This window comes from Pocillopora verrucosa, chromosome 13 (assembly GCF_036669915.1).
Source record: "Pocillopora verrucosa isolate sample1 chromosome 13, ASM3666991v2, whole genome shotgun sequence".
NCBI lineage: Eukaryota > Metazoa > Cnidaria > Anthozoa > Scleractinia > Pocilloporidae > Pocillopora > Pocillopora verrucosa.
This window is the reverse complement of record NC_089324.1, coordinates 14236510-14256785: the sequence shown is the minus strand read 5'-3', so window position 1 is coordinate 14256785 and position 20276 is coordinate 14236510. Positions and strand designations below refer to the sequence as shown.

At 37.3% G+C, this 20276-nt stretch overlaps 1 protein-coding gene across 2 annotated transcripts; it reads left to right on the top strand.

The window, feature by feature from the left end:
• Nucleotides 1-267: 267 nt before the first annotated feature.
• On the top strand, nt 268-19470 carry LOC131770786 (mitogen-activated protein kinase kinase kinase 3). Of its 2 annotated transcripts, none has more exons than XM_059086507.2 (21): nt 268-480; nt 643-763; nt 4984-5125; nt 5492-5591; nt 6686-6892; nt 7367-7404; nt 7513-7696; nt 8110-8148; nt 8733-8792; nt 9441-9505; nt 9652-9737; nt 10182-10268; nt 10868-11077; nt 11695-11756; nt 12321-12407; nt 12878-13003; nt 13696-13825; nt 14363-14433; nt 14641-14744; nt 15280-15444; nt 16641-19470. In XM_059086507.2, exons 2-21 carry the CDS (start codon nt 760-762, stop codon nt 16720-16722), a joined length of 2049 nt encoding a protein of 682 aa, XP_058942490.2. In that variant the 5' UTR covers nt 268-480; nt 643-759; the 3' UTR covers nt 16723-19470. The 2 variants fall into 2 exon arrangements, with proteins under 2 accessions (XP_058942490.2, XP_058942489.2); XM_059086506.2 differs by having other exon boundaries at nt 7501-7696.
• Nucleotides 19471-20276: the final 806 nt, after the last annotated feature.

Genomic DNA, 20276 nt, shown 5'->3' with positions numbered 1-20276 from the left:
GTCAAGACCCAAGAATAAAAACAAAATTAAAAGAAAAACACTATCCTTTTCAACTTTTTAGCGTTTTACCTTGCCCGTTCTATAAAAGTACATGCTCATGTGATTGCAATTTTTGTGTGGATTGGTGAACAGATTGTTTTAAAACTTTCCGAAACCTCACGATTATAGACGAAGATAACCCGAAAACCTTGCAATAAACTACAAGGCGTTCTAGGCATAATTCAGTGGAACCTGGGGATGAGAATGTATTCAATTTCCCTGATCGACGATTCAGAAGGTCTTCGCTGTTTTTCCCACACTTGCAATGAAATTAAAGTTCGCCTGCACTGACATTAGTAACTTGGGAACGATACCTGACGTTTGATGATGGACAACTAGAAAAACGCAGCTGTATGATATTTCCCTTTTGAACACATCTTCGCATGTTTGTTAAAACGGCGCGCACACAAGACACTCAGCTAGCGGGTTTCTATAGAAAAGGTAAGCGCTGTAGATTTCGTTTTGTATATATTTTGTCTTGCTATTGTCAACAAGTGATCTTTGAAATGTCCCGCTGCAAGCGTGTATCTATTATCTCGAAAAGAATGAAGAAGGGTATCTCTATCACTGTGTAACGAAAATGCGATTTTGCTCACGCCACAGGAAAACAGTCTTCGAATCTCTCAGACATCATCGGAGGGAATCTTAACAATTGCGTCTGTTATGTAGAGTTCATGGACTCTTGAAATTTTTCAGCAAGTGAAGAGAGGATATTTTGAAATGGGTAAGGACTTATTCTAGAATTCTAGTGGATAAAGCTACTCCTCTTATCGATTTTTACAAGCCAGTGTATTTCGAGTCACTGCTTGAAACTTTCAGTAGAATTCTCTTGCTATGAAATGTCATTTTGTCTTCCGCTTCGCTGGGGAGGTACAATGCAAGTATTGCTTTTTTTTTCTTTAAAGGAGTCTCTCTAGTTGTTTCTTAATTACATAAATGGACCGTAGCCTTGGTCCTCTGTTGTCGCAATATGCAATTTTTAAGTTTCTTTTAAGCGTTTGAGCACGAGTTGTAAATTTCCGTTTCGCTCAGCGGTGCCTCGTCCAACACTAATTGTGTATTTTCATGTTCGTTTGTGGTCTCGCGTACGTTCTGATTTCACAAAAGCCTGAGTTTTATGTTTGTACAATGTGTGACACTCGTGTATAGTTCGTGAACATTTGCGCATTAAATTTAGATCTCGTAGTTCTGTATCCTCGTTACGGCTGGCAGACAAATGAAGGACTTGGTAATATATTTCCGATTGAATTCAAACGGATGACAGAATTCCTTTTACATCGACTACGTTCGATTTTCTAAGGAACTTTACAGGATAATCGTCGAGCCTCGTTTTCTCTTTGCTGTATTCCTGAAAATGACTCTAGCTCCACTGATTTTAAAAACTTAGTAGTGAGCGAAAGTTGTTGGAGACAAGTGTGCAATATTTTTTGTCAGCTGTATACATATCAGAATGTGACCGTGAATGAAATCCTTTAGTGCAAGTTTGTGTCTAATGTTCTGGTTATTTTACGCTCCGCACTTAAGTACTGTAAGGTTATTTTCGTGCTTTCGGCGATAAGTTTTTTAGAGATCGATCGCACACATTTTCAGCGTTTGGTGCGTGGTGGTATGTTAATATTTTATTGTCGAGGTTCTCGTGTGAAGAACGTTCGATCGCACAAAAAACATGCCTCTGGCACCAAATACATTTTGGCCTTTAAACCTAAGTGCACTGTTTTTTCTTAATACACCTAAACCTTTGGATGAGTTGTTTGTCCAAACATCCAAAGGGGATAACCTCTCACTACATTGATTTGTCCCTCCGATTACAGAATTTTTATCATCCGGAGGAGAATTTTGCTTCCATATTTGGGAAAATCGAATGTCATAGGTGAAAATTTAAATTAAAGTTGTCGCTCGCGAACAAATTATAATAATGCGTCATTAGCATGTAAGCGTATTTATGTACGAGGGATTCTGTTTATTGATGTTATTTCCTTTTCAAAAAGACCAAATTATCCCACAAGGACGCATTTTTTTCCGGATTTAGACTCGCCGTTTCTTTAGGTCGCCAACTGTGCTAATGAGATTTCGAGTGAGAAAATCTTGGAGTTTTACCAATCTAACGTGCTGTGATCGCATGACCCAAAGGAAAAATATACTTGACTTATAGGCAGTCTTCCTTGCAGCCGTTGGTCATGCTTTGAATCTTCCACAAAATTTTTTGTTTTTCTCTAAGAAAAATTATTTACTTTGAAACCTGATTCCCCAAAGCAGCATTCATATCAGCGCGCATTAATTTGTATCATGAAATTAAAAATAGCTCGTAATCCCATGGCTTAAACTCTATTGTAGAGTAGAACAAAGAGAAGACTAATTATTCTGTCTGGTTCTCTAAATTTCACTTTTCAATAAATATTACTTTACATTCATATTGCCTAAGGATCAAAACACTCTTCCTTGCCAATAAAATCTACGAGGACTTGACACTTCTTCCCTATGTCAAAATTAACTTGACAAATTGGGTTAAGGTGAAACTTAGCAAACCATTCTTAATAAACCTCTTTAATTAACTTCACATTTTTGATATCTTCATCTTTGAAGATCAACAACATACACTGTAAACAACTCGGCTCACTGCCCCAAAACATCCGTTTTCACTAATTTAATCATTTTTAAAGTAGTAAACCGTCTGCTACTCCTTGACATGTAACTTTTACTCCATCAAATTAGTTAATCACTGCTAAGATAGCTGATCTGTCAAGCTTCATTTAAATGATAATTTACTTTTCCTCAGTGGACTTAATATTACACTGATTGTGAGTAATGTTAGCTTGTCAACATCAATGAGTCAACATACCCTTATTTTAAAGGATTTTAAAAATTTGTGTCTTCCTAAGAGGTGTCAAGATGATACACCTAAGATTCTCTACGTGAATTATTCATTGTAGCCTGCTGGATATTGATGCATGTGTACAGTGCATGTTCCTTGGTCTTCTATTTCACCTTTTGATGCGGTTTCGTTTCCTGCTCAATAATATGGAAATTTTCCAAGGACCAAACTCAAATATAAAGTGCTGTTTCTAGAGAGAAAATTTCTGGTTTCACGTATAAAAATCTCTGGCTTACACTCCAAATGGCAGCTTTAGAAACTCTTTCCTGTGACCAAGTTACATTATCCAGTGAACTCAAGGCTGTTTCCAGTGGGTAAATCTCTGGTTTCACTTATTAAAATCTCTGGCTAGTACTCAAAACATCAACTTTAGAAACTCTCCACTACAGTGACTAAGTTAGATTATCAAGTGAAAACAGTCAATAAAACCAAATTTTTAAGCTTATGGTTTGCTTTGTTTCGCATTTGAAAATCGAAAATCTTGTCAGAGTCACAATTTGTTGACTGTGCGTGGAGATTAGTTTCCAGGAGAAATTTAATACTCAGAATGCAAAGGAATTGAAGGAAAACAGCAGACAGTTTTTGTTATTTTGGGAGATCTTTGTGTGGCTTGGAAAGCCTTTTACAGTATATTTACTTTACAATTTACATGCTTGTAATTGTAAATTCCTCACTCAGTTGCAAAAACCATCCAAATGGGTTTTTTAATTAGATTTATTAAGGACAACTTTTTCATCTGTCATTGGTATTTATGCAAGAAATAAAACATGTTTTTACCATTTCGATTTGTGCAGTGCCCCTCACTTGTTTATCATAAAAAAAGTTTTGTTTAAAATGTAGCCAAAGAAAAGTTGAGTTCTTTATGAGAGTAAATTGGAGTAAATATTCCTTCTGAAAATTAACTTATAGTTTACTTCAACCCTGTTAGTTGAAAACATGTTTAGAATATCAATTTGTTTTCAATATCAAGCCTTGAGGTCAGACAATTTTGTTTTGGCTTAGAGAGTTAGATAGACTTTTTTTTAGATATTTTGGTAGCCAGAGGCTGAATTGGGTATATCTAATTAATGAAATGATAAAGGCTACTTGCAATACTATTAGAAAACTAGTAATACACAAAAAGGCTATAGTTTTATAGATATAGTAGCAAATTATAACTTAATTTAAAAAGATATGTCAGATCCCATTAAATTCCCATTAGCTTTGTTTCCGTTTAAGTTGATTCCAGAAATTAAAGTCTCCATGTTTGTAGTTAAATAATTTAGCCAGTTGTGGAGTGATCAAAAGAAGTTTCTCTATGTTAAAATCAATTATTATTGTGTAGAAACTTACATTGATCATTCCATACAGGATTGCCCATGATGTAAATTTGTCAAATAAAGTTTACTTGAAGTCTTTGGTGCCCATTGACAGTACGCTTAATAAATGTGATTAAGATGGCTGTTAAGTCCAAATGAAATCTGAAAATCTCATTTTACCATTCTATAAACTTTAAGGTACATGTAATTTGTAAGAAGAATTCTGTAATTAATGAAAATTCAGACTGATATAGTTTTCTTTTTATCATTCCCATTACTCAAGGTTCATGAGTAGCCAATGTAGTTGATAAGAGGCAAGATCTGATTGTTAATTCTCCTCTCTAGCTGCTACACATTTACTTGCAAAGTAGTTACAAGAATTTGGTGTTAGATCAAGACAAGAATTTCTATCCGATTAGTTTGAATGTTCTCATTACCTGTTTGCTGGATAATATATGAATATTATAGGGAGAAGTTGCATGTTAATCACTTCTAGGAGTCGGAGATTTAGCTGTTTTTACCAATATGTACACTTTACTCTCTGCACTGTTTTATTTATAAATTTGTTTCCTGTTGTTCTTACAAAGAGAATTTTTTAAATGAGCAGTAGTGATCATTTCCTTTATTCTCATCACTTGTTGGCTGAAGAATGTATGGATGATATAGGGAGAACTAATATGCTATCACTTCTTCTTCTTTAAAGGTTAAGTGCTGAAGAGTTAACTTAATGGTGAAAAAATAAAATGATATTGATTCTTGAAATTATTCACGCAGATGATGATCTGGAAAGTGGATACCTCAGCCCTGGGAGTGAATCCTCCAGATCTCAGACCCACAGAGCAAAAAATGTGAACAACAATATTCACATGATGGAACAGAAAGTTCGCATCAAATTTGAATTTAAAGGTGAAAAGAGGTAAGGATTCATAGAAAATGAGTTACAGTAAACCTTTTCATTTTCACTGTATCAAGATTGGTTTAGGTAAAGTTTGTACTCAACCTAAGTGGTCCACCTGGTTGGTGCTTATTCCAGTCTCCCTAGCATGAAGGGGTACAGAATATTTAAGTCTTCCCCTGTTTGAGATGGTAGTCCATCATAAGGTTAACCCTCTCCCCCCCCCTCCTCAGCATTTGACTAGACTTCCTTAACAGTTCACTGTTACTACCCATTTATACTTCTGGGTGGAGAGAGAAGCCCAGTTAGAGTAAAGTTTCTTACCAAAGAACACAACACATTGACTCAGCCTTGTTATCAATGTTAACTTTTATTTTCTGTTATTAGAATCATTCCAATCGCCAGACCTGTGATTCTATCTGAGTTACTTTCAAAAGTCAAGACAGCGTATGGTCAGGATCTGTCGATGAACTATGTCAGCAATGAGGTGTGTTTTTGTTCTCTTTTGTTATAAGTGAAAGGTACCCCAGTTAGGTTAACAGGTTTTTAATTTGGTTGAAATATTCTACAAGAACCTTCTTTAGTCGAAACATTATTAGCTGTAGCTCCAAATTCCAAATTTTACCTTGAAGCAGTAAACTTAGACACTGCTTTGTGAACAAACTTCTGCTAAATTCGGATTAAGTTATTACATCAGTATCAGTTTTCTCCATACTTTTCTCTAAACATTCTTTTAATACTGACAAGGAGAATTCATTAAACAATCATAGCTTCTTAACTTGGGGATCTCATCCCTTATTCTCATGATATTAATGAAAGATTCAGCAGTAGTACTGTGAGGAGAAATTAGATGTAGATGCTGGTTACTCTCAGGGGTTTAACCCTTTAACTCTTAGATCAAATTTGTTATTCTCCTTACTGTCAACCATACAATTCTTATAATGTTATTTCAAAGAATTTAGTATTGGATCAACTACTGTATTTACCCGTGTATAATACGCACTTTTTTTCTATAAAAATAATCATGAAAATCGCGGTTCGTATTATACACGGTTTCTATTGTTTTTCAAGCACGTCCTAATTTTCATACGTTAAAAACACAACAAAGAAAGTAACAAAAGCCTAATAGTAATTGGTCTTTATTAGCTTGAGTTAAATAATCTACCGATGAAACATTTTTCAATTTCGATCCATAAATAAATTTAGTAGAGTATTTAAGAAACAGCTGACGAGATAAACATTACGATCGAAGCGTATTACTGTAATCACAAGCGATAAGAAATTCGAAATGGTAACGAAACTTACCACTGCGAAATGTCAGTTGTAGGAAGAATTAACGTTTTTTTTTTTTTTCTGTGAAAACTTTTTTTATGAAAAATTTGGTCAAAAATTGGGTGCGTATTACACATGGGCGCGTATTATACACGGGTAAATACGGTAATTATCCCCTAATTAATATTTTTCTTCATTCTTATCACTTTTCTGGTTGATATTGTATTGGTATTGTAAGGAGAAATTCTGTCTTTGTCACTCGTGGGAGTTAAAGGGTTAAAAGGTTGACCCTCATTATTTTTCTTCTAGAATGCAATTCCTCTTGTAAGCCAGTCTGATCTTGACAAAGCAATTGAAATCTTGGACAGAAGCCAGCACCTCACCAGCCTTAGAATACTCTTGTCACTACCTAATGGCATCAGTGACTACACCAGTCACAAATCTAATGTGCCAAATGCATCAGTGATGCCTCCAAGCAACCCAAAGGTTGGATCTCTCTTTGGCAAACCTTTCTATGTAAGTGAGAGTTAAGAAATCCCCTGTCACAAATTGTTTTGGTTTTAATGTTTTTTCTCATCAATTGTCCTTTCAATGCAAGGATTGTTGCTACATGTAAGTTACCACAGTTATGGCCATGTTATCATTGTGAAATTAGCTTTGCAATCATAGGATAAGTTGGTTTTTTCAATGTGGTTGAAAATATAAACTGGCCACCCTGGCAGACAGTTTCTAAAGCTGATGTTTTCAGCATCAGCCTTTCACCAGGAGGATTGTGGGAAGGATAATACAAGAAACATCAGCTGCACCGCAGTTTCTTTTAATTAGGAACTTGCCTCCTTTTTTCCCAATTATAGATCACTGAAAGAGTCGAAAATTTTGACAAAAAGCTTAGAAAGTTGCAGAATTTAAAATAGTTGGCAAGACCCTACTATGTGTATAACTGACAATCTTTTGTAACGAGTAATTTTGTTATTTCTCTTAAATGAATAGAAAAAAAGACAACCAAGAAGTTATGGACTTGGAATCAGGTAACCTGCCTTACATTTTGTGTAGCCTTTTGTTCTTCTAATATTTACTCAAATACTCACTCACAATATTTAGTTCCTGATTAATGAGGATTTAAGGCATCTCTCCAGGTCTCAGTCAACCCCTGATGAGATCGCTTACATGGCAGTGGATCCACCCAACACACCAAGTTTATCAAGATACATCAATGTGCAATACATGTCATCCAGTAATATCAACACCAGAGGCCGAAACTCTCCCCCTCCAGGATTCCATCATGATGAATTCCCAGCTCAGCCTTTCCATATGGTCAGGGTAAGTTGTGATTGAGTGTTGATTGACAAAAAAATCAGGATTCAAGTCATCTGCAAGCTCTTTAGGGAATGGATCAGTCTACTTTATTTTCTTTGAAGTTTAAGCCTTAAACTCCACTTTGACACATACTTAAAAACTCAACCAAGAATCAACCTTTTTTCCTCATACATCTCACCATTAACCACCCTTAAGATCTCATTGGTAATTCTCCTTACCATCTGATATGCAGTTCTTTTGATGTTAGTTTGGAGAATCTGGTGTTGAATCAACTTACAATCCCCTAGTTGATATGTTTCTTTATTCTTGTTATTTGATTGTATGCTCGATATTGTATTAATATTCTGGGGAAAATTCCATCTTGGTCACTCACAGAAGTTTTAAGGGTTAATACATTTTTCTTGGTTCTATTACAGGGTGAAGGTGAATTTATACCAGAAAGCCAAGATCATGTGGTATGCTTCATAATCAATCTTGAAAATTATATGTTCTACTAAATATTTTCATCTTTTATGTGACTAAGACTAAGACTAAGAGGGAAAAAAAATATATCTTGTTAATAGTTATAAAAATTCGGATCATTATATCAGTATCTAAGCAATGGCCCACCTACCCTTCCCCTAACCCAACATTCACCCTAACTTGTTATCAATTGACTGTTGTTGGGTCAGGGGAGGGGTAGGTGGGCAATTGCCTAGATACTGATATTGATCCAAAAATTCTGATTACCCCTTTCTCTCCCCCCCCCCCCCGAAATTTTCAGCCTGAAAGGTGGTGTTAATAGGTGGCAGACAAAGGAAAATTTTCAAATTGTTTTACATGGTGGCAAAGGGCTAGCTGAAATTCAAAAGTTTTCATGCTCTGTTCTAAAGGCCAGAAGGTATTTATCAGAAAACAAATGTGATCCTGTAGTTTTTTCAAAAATTGTTGTAGGAATATGCAATTTTTTTGCGGTAGTTATTTTCGTTCTTAATCTTACCAGACTTTTCTGGAAAATTTAGTTGTGAGTATGGATTTAATTTTCCTCCTTTATCTTCAGGTGGTTCCCAGATTTCATAGACGATTGAATATGTGGTACGATCCGCTATCACACAGTCAGGTAATTAATGAACACAATCGCAAAATGTTTGTAGTTACTCATGGTAGTGAACTGTATATCTACTGTAGTTGTCTATTCCAATAGCATGTCTCTCTATGTGATTGGTTGTTAGTAACAAAGATTATAAAATTACAACGGCATACTGTTAGCCCTCATCAGGTGATGAGGTATTCTGCTTCACATGCCATTTCTTTGTTCCGATCTACTACTGAACAGAAGCAAGGGAAAGATGGAATCCATTTGTTAATTAGATCCATTACATTGCGTGCTCGTGAACTTACTGCTTGATAAAAAATTTGGAAACTGCATTGGAAATTTTCATCTTCTACTCTAACAGTAATCCTTGTTATTGATTTTTTTTTCAGGCCTTATTCTCACTATTGCTAAAGTAGTGTTCATTACTGGGAAGATTGCTTTTTGTATTCATTTCTCTATTGGTAGTTCGTGTATATGATTTTCTTAGACTTACAGTCATTTATTCATCACTTCATGGGTTTTTTTGGAACCAACATAATGACCAGCTCCTGGTTGGCTTGTTAGCTCAGTATTAGAGCATTGTACCCACAGGTCACTGCTGTTTAAGTAGTGTTCATTACAGCGAAGATCTCTTCCATTTTCAGTAATCCTTATTACTTGCCTTGTTTCTAGGTAAGAGTTGTTTCCAGTCCAAGCTCTGAAGGTTCTTGGAGAGGATCATCCTTTTCTGTGGACAGGTAATGTAGATATCAATATCATTTCTGAAGTGATTACTGGTCACCATTGGTAGTGAAAGGCTAGATGAAGTACTTTTTCTGACGAATTTTCAACTGTGTCCAGAGAAGGACACAAATGAATGTTAAAATTACAATTTATTTTTCAGTGGAGGAGAAATGCAATCATTTTACAACTCTACAAGATCAGCATCAAACAGCTCACTGGTGGTGGCTAGTGGAATGTTTTCCTCAGGTAGAGTTTCTTTTAAGGAGAAATACTCTGTTTTTTTCTTTTTTCCTCAATCCATTACACCCCTACATCAGTATGCAGATTCTCTATACATCTCCTAAGGTGATGACAAGGAAATATATTTTGACCACTCAAGAGCTTCTTTAGTTGGTGATCATTTCCTTTATTCTTGTGACCATATTGTTTGATTCAGGGGTGATATTGTAAGGAGAAATTAGATGCTGGTCACTGATAGGGTTCAAAGTGTTGAATATGCGTTTACTTTGGGTAATAGTAGTGTCCTATTGTCCAAACTTCACAAGGACTCAAACTCAAACGTGGACTCAAAATTATTTCCGGGATTTTTGTTTGAAGAGTTATTCTTTTGCCTCTGATCACAGATCTTTTTTTAATTGAGATGTTTCAATTTTACACAAACTGAATCTATACCGGTTTTTTAATCTGCAGAAGAAGATATAACCGACTGTAAAGCTCATACGTACCCGAGAAGGAGAAGTCACACGATTGGAGGACCAGATGTGGACTATAATGACGGTATGACACAGAAGTAAAACGATCAATAAACTTTCGTCTTCAACTCCTTCTCATTGAGCAATTTTCAGCAGTGTCCAAAGTGATGCGAGACTGTATTGGTTTGCTTTACTTTGCTCTCTGATTGGTTCAGAAATCTGGCGCCATTCTATCAACCAATCAGATGCAAAACTAAGGCTAATCACGTCTCGGTCGCCCGCGTTTTCCCGCGCTTTAAGCAGTATTCTTGTTTTTACTTTGAGTTCTCATTGGCTCTTAGAGGTGTCTTCCTTCCTTTCTTGTGATTGGCTGTTGTGATTTTTTTGATTGACGCTCGATCGAAAAGTACTAAATACAGGTCAATGTGTTTTCCTCTAAACAAAGTTTTTGATATCCTTTAGCCATTTCCTGAAATTTTTTTGACAACATGAATGAGTTTAATTTGGCAGAAAGGTCATAAAAATCCAAGACGAGAGAGACTAGCTTGGGTGAAATGTGAAAGTGGTTTTTTTTTTTTTTTTTTCATCCTTGGTTTGAATGTCTTGTGTTATCAAACCACAACATAGTCAGGTTTCTGTGAGCGAGCATGTAAGTTGATCTCTTTCTTTTTTATCCTTTTTCAGGAAGCCAAAGATACAATGGTACACAGAATTCTCGCAAACCAATCCCGCTGTCGATGAGAATAGACCAGCAAATTAGTCCTGCCAGCAGCAGTAGTAGCAGTAGTGGTTTGATCGCTGACATCGATATAAACACAAAAAGACCTGGAAGAGAGTCTGAGCTCGAAGTCGCCGTGCAGAAGCTTAAAGACATGTCAATAACAGAAACAAAAGGTAAAAAGAATTGAGCAACTTTATCTGCGAATGCATTGGTTTTGCTTTTCATTCGCTCTGTGATTGGTGCAGAAAACTCTCACCACACTTTCAACCAATCAAAAGTAAAATAAAACCAACCGCGACTTGGTCACTCGCGTTTTCCCGCGCTTTCTGTAGTTTGCTCCTTTTTACTTTGAATTCTTATTGGCTACTTGTGATATTTACCTTTGTTCTGATTGGCTGCTGTGATTACTTTGGGTTTGGTTGTACGGCAGCCAATCAAAATGCGGTTTAGTATTTGTTCGGTTTTCCTAGCAGCAAACCACTACTCACTTATACTTCTGGGTGGAGTATAAGCGACACTTTGCAAGTACAGTGTTTACTCCCAAATAGAAACTCTGGAGAAGGCTTGAAGCCCAGAGTTCTAATCATTAGGAAAACGCCTGTTGCTGTGCCACACAAATACTACTTTAATCTTATTACAAATCAACATGATATTTAAGATATGCGAAGGAGTATGATATAGTGTGGCTCCACTTTATTTAAAGGCCTAGAGACTTCAAAGTCAAGTTTTGGGATCATTACGTTGTTTTACTTCTGACAATTAATTCTGTGATGGACAATTTTTCCCTCAGTGCTTGAGGTACCTCGAAACTGGACGAAAGGGAAGCTTCTTGGAGCAGGAGCGTTTGGTCAGGTAAGATTTGATACATTTATTTTGGTTACTTCTTGATCTTCTCAGACCTTTTTCACATTGTAAAGCAACATTACTTACAGGACAAACGTTACTTACGCTGCGTACATTTCTTCCAACATTAATAATACTTGCACTACAATGCTTAAAAAAACTAACTTTATATACATGAAGCTAGCGTTAACTTCCAACGTAACATTTTTCAAGGTCTAAATCTCTTACACTGCTGACATTACTTACAATACTGACATTGCTACATCTTTCCTCAGTATATTAAGTGCCCCCTTTTTTACTTACTTTTTTCATTTGATATCAACACCTCTGGTTCCATATTACGGCTCTGTTTACTACTATGCATGCGAAAAACACATTTGCCTGGATTTCATGTTGCTAGTGATATTACTAGATTTCATGCATTAACAAACTAAAGTATATGATTCAGGCAATGAACAGCGAAGACCTTTTCCCTTGGGGTGTAAGCGTCTTTGTTTGGACGAAGAATTCCTGTCATGATTTTACTAGTTGTAGGTAAATTGTCATTAATTTGAGTTGTTTCTTCTTGTATAGGTATACATGTGTCATGACCATGATACAGGGAGCGAATTAGCCGTCAAACAAGTTGAAGTTGGGCTCCTCAACACTGCGACCCAAAAGGTTTGTCATCAACTTCCAGCAACGTGGGAAGTGACCAAAATAGCATTTTTTCCTTACAATATCGATACAATATCAAGCATACAAGAGATGAGAGTCGAAAAAAAATGTCTTAGGGGATTATTAGTTGATCCAATACCGAATTATCCGGCGAAGTAACATCATAAAAATTGTATGGCACACAGTAAGGAAAATTACTAATGAGATCTTGGCCGCAATAGGGTTAAACCAGGAGAGCATTGAAAGAGAAGCTTGATCTATAAACCACGAAATTTTATCCCTACTATTTAAAAGTATGGATAAATATTTTACGGCGTTTCACGTCTTGAGTTCTCTTCAAGTCTCTTAATCGTTCGAAAATTGTCTCCAAATTTGGTAAAAGTTTGGCTGTGGACGCCGCCATTTTGTAAAGCACTCAGTAGCCTGGTCGTAAGATTGGTGTTAAAGCTTTATGGTTCTTTGGTTTTCTTCAGGAAGTGAAAGCTCTCGAAGCAGAGATCGATCTTTTAAAGAATCTCAGACACGACAGAATAGTGTTATACTATGGGACACAACAGACAGATCTGCATGTCTACATATTTATGGAATACATGCCTGGGGTGAGAATTGCCAGATCAATGTCAGTATCTGAAAAACTACGCATCTACTCCTCCCCTAACCCAACAAGAGTCAACGGATAACAAGTTAGGGTTAACGTTGGGTTAGGGGTGGCGTAGGTGCACAGTTTGGATACTAGTCCAAATTTCCTAATTAAAATTAACTTAAAAGTATAACTTGTATTCATCTGTTGTCTTCTTTAACTGTTCTGACCGTTTCGTATCCTTGCCAGCTCAGCATTCAATGCGTTCCTTTTAAATCTTTATGCGGTTCTAAGCCGTCATTTTTCTGATTAAGTGTATTCCAGGATTCGTTTCAAATGATTTTATAAGATTAAAGCTAAAGTGGTCATATGGTAACATTATCCAATCAAAACAAAGGGTAACATCAATAGAAGCCAATGAGAACTTAAACTGAATAAAGGCAAATGGCCGATAGCGCGGGAAAACGCGGTTGAAACGCGGTTGGTTTCAGTTTTACGTCTCTCTGGTTAAGAGGGGCTGGTATAATTTGAAGACCAATAGCAGACCGAAAAGAAGGCCTATGCAATTCAGGAGCTCCTTCGACACCCAGTCTAGTTGTGTAAAACTCGTTTACGCGCCGAGTGTTTCTAATGCAAAACTTGTGTGTTGCTAACCATTCTGTTGTTCCTCTTCTGGAAACTAATGCATACTTTTTTTAATACATTCCACAGTCATCGGTACACGACCATATCAAACAACATGGTGCTCTCAATGAGAGTTTAACGAGAAAATATACAAGACAAATTCTAGAAGGAGTGTCTTTCCTTCACGCGACTCTAATTGTACACAGAGATATCAAAGGTAAACTGAATGAGATTACTACACCCTAGAGAAACAGTCTATTGAGTGCTATGATACAGAGCTGATTGCACATATATCCTTGTTGCATAGATCGAAATTCAAACAGCAATGGATCTGGAGATGTTTTAATGTGTTTTTTTAACTCATTGCTCGCCTTTTCTCTGACGAAGCCTTTGTGTGGCCTAAGCCCTAGGCATTAATTTTTTAAGGAGGGCCTAAGGGGTCTGGCACTAGAAAGCCGATATACCTGATACTTCTCTGGGCTACAGACAAACCTTGAGATGTCAAAACTTTAAATTCTATAGCTTAAATTTGTCAGGAGTTGTTGTCATAACGAAAAAGGCGCGAAGATCGATAAAATTTATACCCGTATTGAAATATGAAAATACCGCACATGAGTATAAAAGAGGCCTGATACTTGACTAAGCAAAACTGGCTGAGGATAGCAACAGAAATAGGTCTTTTGGAGATATTAAGAAACTAATTACGATTATCATATAATCTACTTATTCAGTTTTTTTGTTCTCTACAATTAAGGTGCAAACATCCTTAGAGATCTTCGTGGTAATGTGAAATTAGCCGATTTTGGAGCGTCCAAGAGATTACAGGTAACTGTACTCAATCACTGAACCTTGTTCTTAAGTGAAGAAGAAGACTTAAAATGTGCTTTGTTACTCTGAACGTTTCTGATCCTTGAAATTTTCAATTTAGGTCTTGTTAAGATGTTTTTTGCTCTTTTGTATTAAAGCCACGGACCAGTAATTTTATGTGGTACTACTGCCTTGTCTTAACACCTTCATCTTTCAATATCGCAGACAATTCGAAGTAAAACTGGTTTTCGATCAGTTCATGGCACTCCATACTGGATGGCACCAGAGGTGATAAACGGGGAAGGCTACGGGCGCAAGGCTGACATCTGGTGAGGAACCGGTCATGTTTTTAAAATATATGTCAAAAGCCGAGTTATATTAAGTTTTAACAACTTTGTAGAGGGCGTTAAGGAGAATTTTGATTGTGAATTTGCTTTGTCTCCAGTGTAGATATGGTATGATGTCTGGTGAAGCACAATTTTAGTTGTGAAACGAAATTCTCCTTAATCGAATGATGTACTACTTGTACAACTTTCTGGAGGGCTTTGAGGAGAATTTTGATTGTGAATTTAATTTGTCTCGTGTAAATGTGGTATGATATCTGGTGAAGCACAAGCTCAGTTGTGAAACTAAATTCTCCTTAGTTGAATAATGTAATACTTGTTCAACTTTATAGAGGGCGTTAAGGAGAATTTTGACTGTGAATTTGCTTTGTCTCCAGTGTAGATTTGGTATGATATCTGGTACAGCACGAGTTCAGTTGTGAAACTTAATTCTCAAAAGTCTAATGATGTAATACTTAACAGCTTTATTGAAGGCGTTAAGGAGAAATTTGATTGCGAACTTGCTTCGTCTCTTGTATAGGAGTCTTGGATGCACGGTGGTAGAGATGCTGACGACGAAGCCTCCATGGGCGGAGTTCGAACCAATGGCGGCCCTGTTTAAGATTGCAACGCAGCCTACAGAGCCTTCGCTGCCGCACGATCTGTGTGAGGACGCCAGGGAGTTTATTCAGTCCACTCTGACAAAGTGAGTACCTAGATACGGACTTTCCTGAAAAGTGTTGTGTTTGTTGGTAGGATGGGGGCGGCAGAGGAAGATCGTTTGTTAGCGTAGATTCACAGGTACATTTTCTAGGTGGCAATTTTGGCTCTGATGATACGATGAGCCTGCGATACTTCCAAAGATGTTGCTAGGCATCATGCTGGTTTTGGTGAGATATTCTGCTTTATCTAGCTTGCTTTGTCTTGGAAACTGTGACCGTTTCAATTAACCAAATTCAAGAGAAGACACTAACCCTCCTCAGAAGAATGATAACTGTAGCTTGTTATATCGTAACAGGAAGTGTTGGTTGGTAGCAGCAACAGCACTCTTAGAGAGTAACAGAGCAGAATCGGCTTTACAATAGTATTGCCAAGGAAAATCATAAAAACGGAAAAGTTGAAATTACACTACGTAGTTGTTGAAAAAATTAGCAGCATCAAGGAAACACAGACGAAGCAACAGTCCTATATGCCGCAGTATTAGCTATGGAAGCATCAGCATTAGTGTCAGAAGTCAGTAGTAGCAGTAGTCTCTAAAGATGGCGTTAGCGGTTGTAGCTAGAGATTATTGCAAAGAGTGAGCAAGGATGCCGGTGACCATAGCCATAGGAAGTAGTTGCTTGGGACGAGAGAACGCAACTTTAGAAAGCCTTGCCAGGCAATATCAAGGTTGATAGCCACGGCTTCGGTAGAAGCGGTGATAGCTTTAGATGCTGGAGGGTGTGGTAATAATGGAATTGGGAGAAGATGAATCAAGAACACTTGCCGCAGTGAGATACGTAGGTAGACTAGGCAGGCATTGTTTCGGGGGTAGTCCATGTAGTGATAGATGCGTTACTTGTTGTAGATGCAAAAGAAGAGATAGTTGTTGATTAAGGAGATCAGGAAAAGAAATATTTACGATAGTTACGGCATGGCTGGCTATCCCAGGTTTTGGCAAGCCTAGTGGTGGTAAGTTCAGCGTCATGTTCAGTAGGAAGTGGTGGCACTGGAGTTAGGAGAAGCAGGAACTACATGCGGTAGTGAGAGCGGAAGTCGAAGGAGAGATCAGGTAGTAGTTCATAGTAGTAGCATCTCTGTCAGTTGCTGTTAGTGTTAGCAGTGGATGAAGATTTGTTACAGAAGCTTCATCAGGTTTCGCCTTTTTGTCAACTATGGTTAAGTAATCTCGCTGCTTCATAGGAACTCTTGGCAAAGGCCTTCGGCTGACGAACTGCTGAACTTCACCTTCGTTGTAAACTCCGCAGTAACGACATGTTTATGACGATCGAAAAGAGCGAGCGATGTCTATGACGAGGTATCCTTGTAAGTCAAGGACTTTCTGTCGTTTGAAAAGAGTGGGTGATGAACTTCATCACGACTTTGCAGTCAATCCTTAGGAATATCATCAAAGTATACTTTACAACAAAATTGCCAATTAAAAACGTTGAGCTAAAGGTCATTTGATGCGGGCAAGCTAAGGATCTGTGATACGAAGGCATTATCATCCCGATGGAATAATCAAGGGAAGTTTCAAGCATCAAGAAGAGAAATTCAAAATACAAAGTGAGAAGCAAACTGAACTAGAACGCATTGACGTTGATTTCAACTACGAGCGAGAGTTGAAGAATTTTTCACAGTAGTATTAATTATACATTTTACAAGCGATGAAATTTTTGCCGATAATTCTTGTCGTTAGACGTGGAGGCTAAAAAAACATCCTTAACAGGAGAGGCTGTGGTATAGAGTATAAAAGTTTTAAAGCCAATATTTTTTAGATTTACTCCTCTACGAAGAAGACGAGAAAATATTTACATATGATTGTACTCTAATTGTTTATAAATATGTGATTCTTTGCTTCTTCGTGCCATTCAAAGCCGACACCGACTTTTCACGAAATTGTACTGAAGATTGCACGAGTCGTGGACTTTTAAGCTTGCTCGTGATAACTACAAACATTCTGGCAACAGGAGTGATATTTTCAGTTCTTTGTAGAGCTATGTTGGAATTATGTATGTACCAAGAGAGTATTAAGCTAAGAGGCTGGCTTCCTTGCGATGAACATAGAGTTAAAGGAATCCCTTTCAATGTATTTTCCGACCTATTTTCTGTGGTCTCTTGAGAATAGTGTCACAATTACCAGACATGTAACTTGAATCTCTTATTGGAGAACAACTATATTCAGCATTGGATGTCCAAGTGCGGAAATATCGCGACACGAAATTGGTTGTTTTCTTAGATCCTCCAAGGATATCTGAAATTAGTAGTGATTTCAAAATAGTTCACATGTTCTTTTTTTCGTGCTTGGCAAGCGTGAATCTGACTTCAAGTTGTCCTCCACTTTTCACCGGTTACATGATTGGCGCGCTCTCAATTGCCACATGCTTCTTGCACTTGACTCAGGTTTTGTCAGTTTAATTTATTTTTTCCCGCTCTTTTCTTTTCGCTTGGTACATATTTGGCGCGCCTGCCAAAAATTTTTGCGCGCTTGATGCTGATTGGTCCCACTGGTCCATGTTTCCGTTGCGTGTGGGTTTCTGGGTTTGTGGGTTTGAGTTTGACAATTGTGATACTAGTGTCAATGAGACCAAAAGAGATTTAAGTCAACCGGAGATCTTAAATTGGTTACTCTGAAATTATTTTAAAGAAGCGTGTACATGAAGCCTAAGATATTGAGTTTTTTTACGATATGTAAATAATTAAGCTTGTCAATAGAGGCGTTCTGTTTTTTCGAATTTTGTTCGTTCTGAACAAGTGATATTTTATATGACAGCTTGCTTCAATAAGTCATACAATGAAAATTTATATTGTATAATACTGCTGTAGATAAGGCATAGGTTGTAGATAGGTTTCATCGATAAAAGATCAATTTATGGCTTTCTTAGTTCTCCAGCTACAAAGCCCAAATTCAAATAATTAATATTTTCATTGACAATTCATCGCTTCCCATAATAAACTGTCGAATGTGTGGCATGAATGTAAATGAAATCAGTAGTTCTTGTTTAAAGATCGCCACCATGGTTTCATCCAAATAGCTAAACCTTGGAACCACACCTTGCAGCAGAACAAGAATTGTTATCACTTTGTCGGGCATTGTAGCGCATTTTGCGTGCTAAAATGTACTTTAGCCCGCTCGCACGCTCGCGTGATTGTTCAAAATTTTTTTGGTCATTTTTTTAAAGTTTTTATTTTCTTAATGCCTTCCAAAGTGATTATAATAGTAAGACGGTGTGTGTTCTTGGATACTGATATGTTTTGGGCTCTTCTCAGATCATTTTAACCCTCGCTCCGGCTCCGGCTAAAATGACTCGGTGTCGGGCTGCATGCTGTTTTAATAACACACGGAAGTTCTGTTCATTGGCTTCTAGACATAAGGGTTTCTTCCACGCACTTTTAAACGAGAACTACTTTGTACATCGTGATACACAATACCACTTAACAGTACTACTTCATTTTAATGGTCACAGGGGTATCTTTCACAGACATAAATCATGAACATTAAAGGGTGATTTTTGATAAGTGTCGTTAAAACAAAACCAAAGTAATTACAATTAGAAGAAAGGAAGACATCTTGAAGGGCCAATGAGAACTCAAAGTAAAAACAAGCAAACCGTCTGAAGCGCGGGAAAACGCGTGTGACCATGTCGAGGTTGGTGTTGGTTTTGCATCTGATTGGTTGGGAGAATGGCGCCAGTTTTCTGGACCAATTACAAAGGAAAGTCTAGCAAAACCAATGCAATTCCCGATTATTGTCAACGCCCAGTTGACAATTGCTCCAACAAACAGCACCACTTAGAGCTACTTCGTGTTAGTTTAATTTATACGTAAATATTCACCTCATTCGGTGGCTCGTCATTCAAAATGGACTCTGGAGCCTATGTAAATTGTTTAAGTGACTCCTGATCTTACAATGTAAAGTAATTCCAACAGCTGTCGACAAATTTGTTTTGGCAAACAGCTTGAGACAGTGAAATAGATTGTTATATTTGAAAAAAAACGACGAAAAAACAAGGAATAAAGTATTGCAATATTAGTGCATTGTGTGAAATAAGAGGATTCGTTCAGATTCTAAGATGAGTAGTGTACTGAGTAGTGAACAATGGAGAGTGATTTCTTTGTATACCTCCTCTTTGGTACTGTATGTAACTCCCCGAGTTGGAAAATTTCAGCTCCACTTCACAACAGATAGATGACATTGTATGAGCCATTGGGCTTATAATTTGCGTGTTTCGGCCGAACGCCAGAAGACATACAATGAATGAAGAAAGCCATAGGTAACAAGCCCTTTATGATGAACAATATCACTCGAAAGAGAGAGAGGAAAAAAACAGAAATTGCTATCTTCGTTTGCAATATCACTCTACTCTACCTAGTAACCGCCAATTACAACATCATAACAAAACAGAGAACAACAGCTGGGCAACCAGTTACAAAACAAAGTGGTAGGAATGTTGGTCGAAAAAAAAACAACTGCTGAAAAACAAGGAAAAAGGACAGGAAATCTGGGTGGCAACCAGGGACAAGCTCTTTTAGACCATCTTACGAGGCCATATATTAAATAACATTCAAAAAAGAAAAGATTACAATGAGCGGTGTCGGCTTTAATTGCTCATTTGCAATCTCAAGATGAAATATCCGTACAACATTACCCATCATTCAACCCACGAAGATGCCGGCGCCTAGGGCCTTTTTGTTCTCGTGCCGCAGAAGCATTTAATTTCCGGCTAATCCGTAAGCATTCGAGGTCCGGAAATTCCATTCTTCATCATTATTTGTCCCCCACTTGAGACAAAATTGTTTTTCGTACCCAGATCTTTGACTTCTTGATCTTTTGTTATT

Excerpts from the sequence above, each read along its gene's own strand:
- LOC131770786 (XM_059086506.2), top strand. Across the intron at positions 5,592-6,685 it reads TGAACTATGTCAGCAATGAG|AATGCAATTCCTCTTGTAAG; the intron begins GTGTGTTTTTGT and ends TTTTTCTTCTAG. Across the intron at positions 7,405-7,500 it reads AGTTATGGACTTGGAATCAG|GCATCTCTCCAGGTCTCAGT; the intron begins GTAACCTGCCTT and ends TGAGGATTTAAG.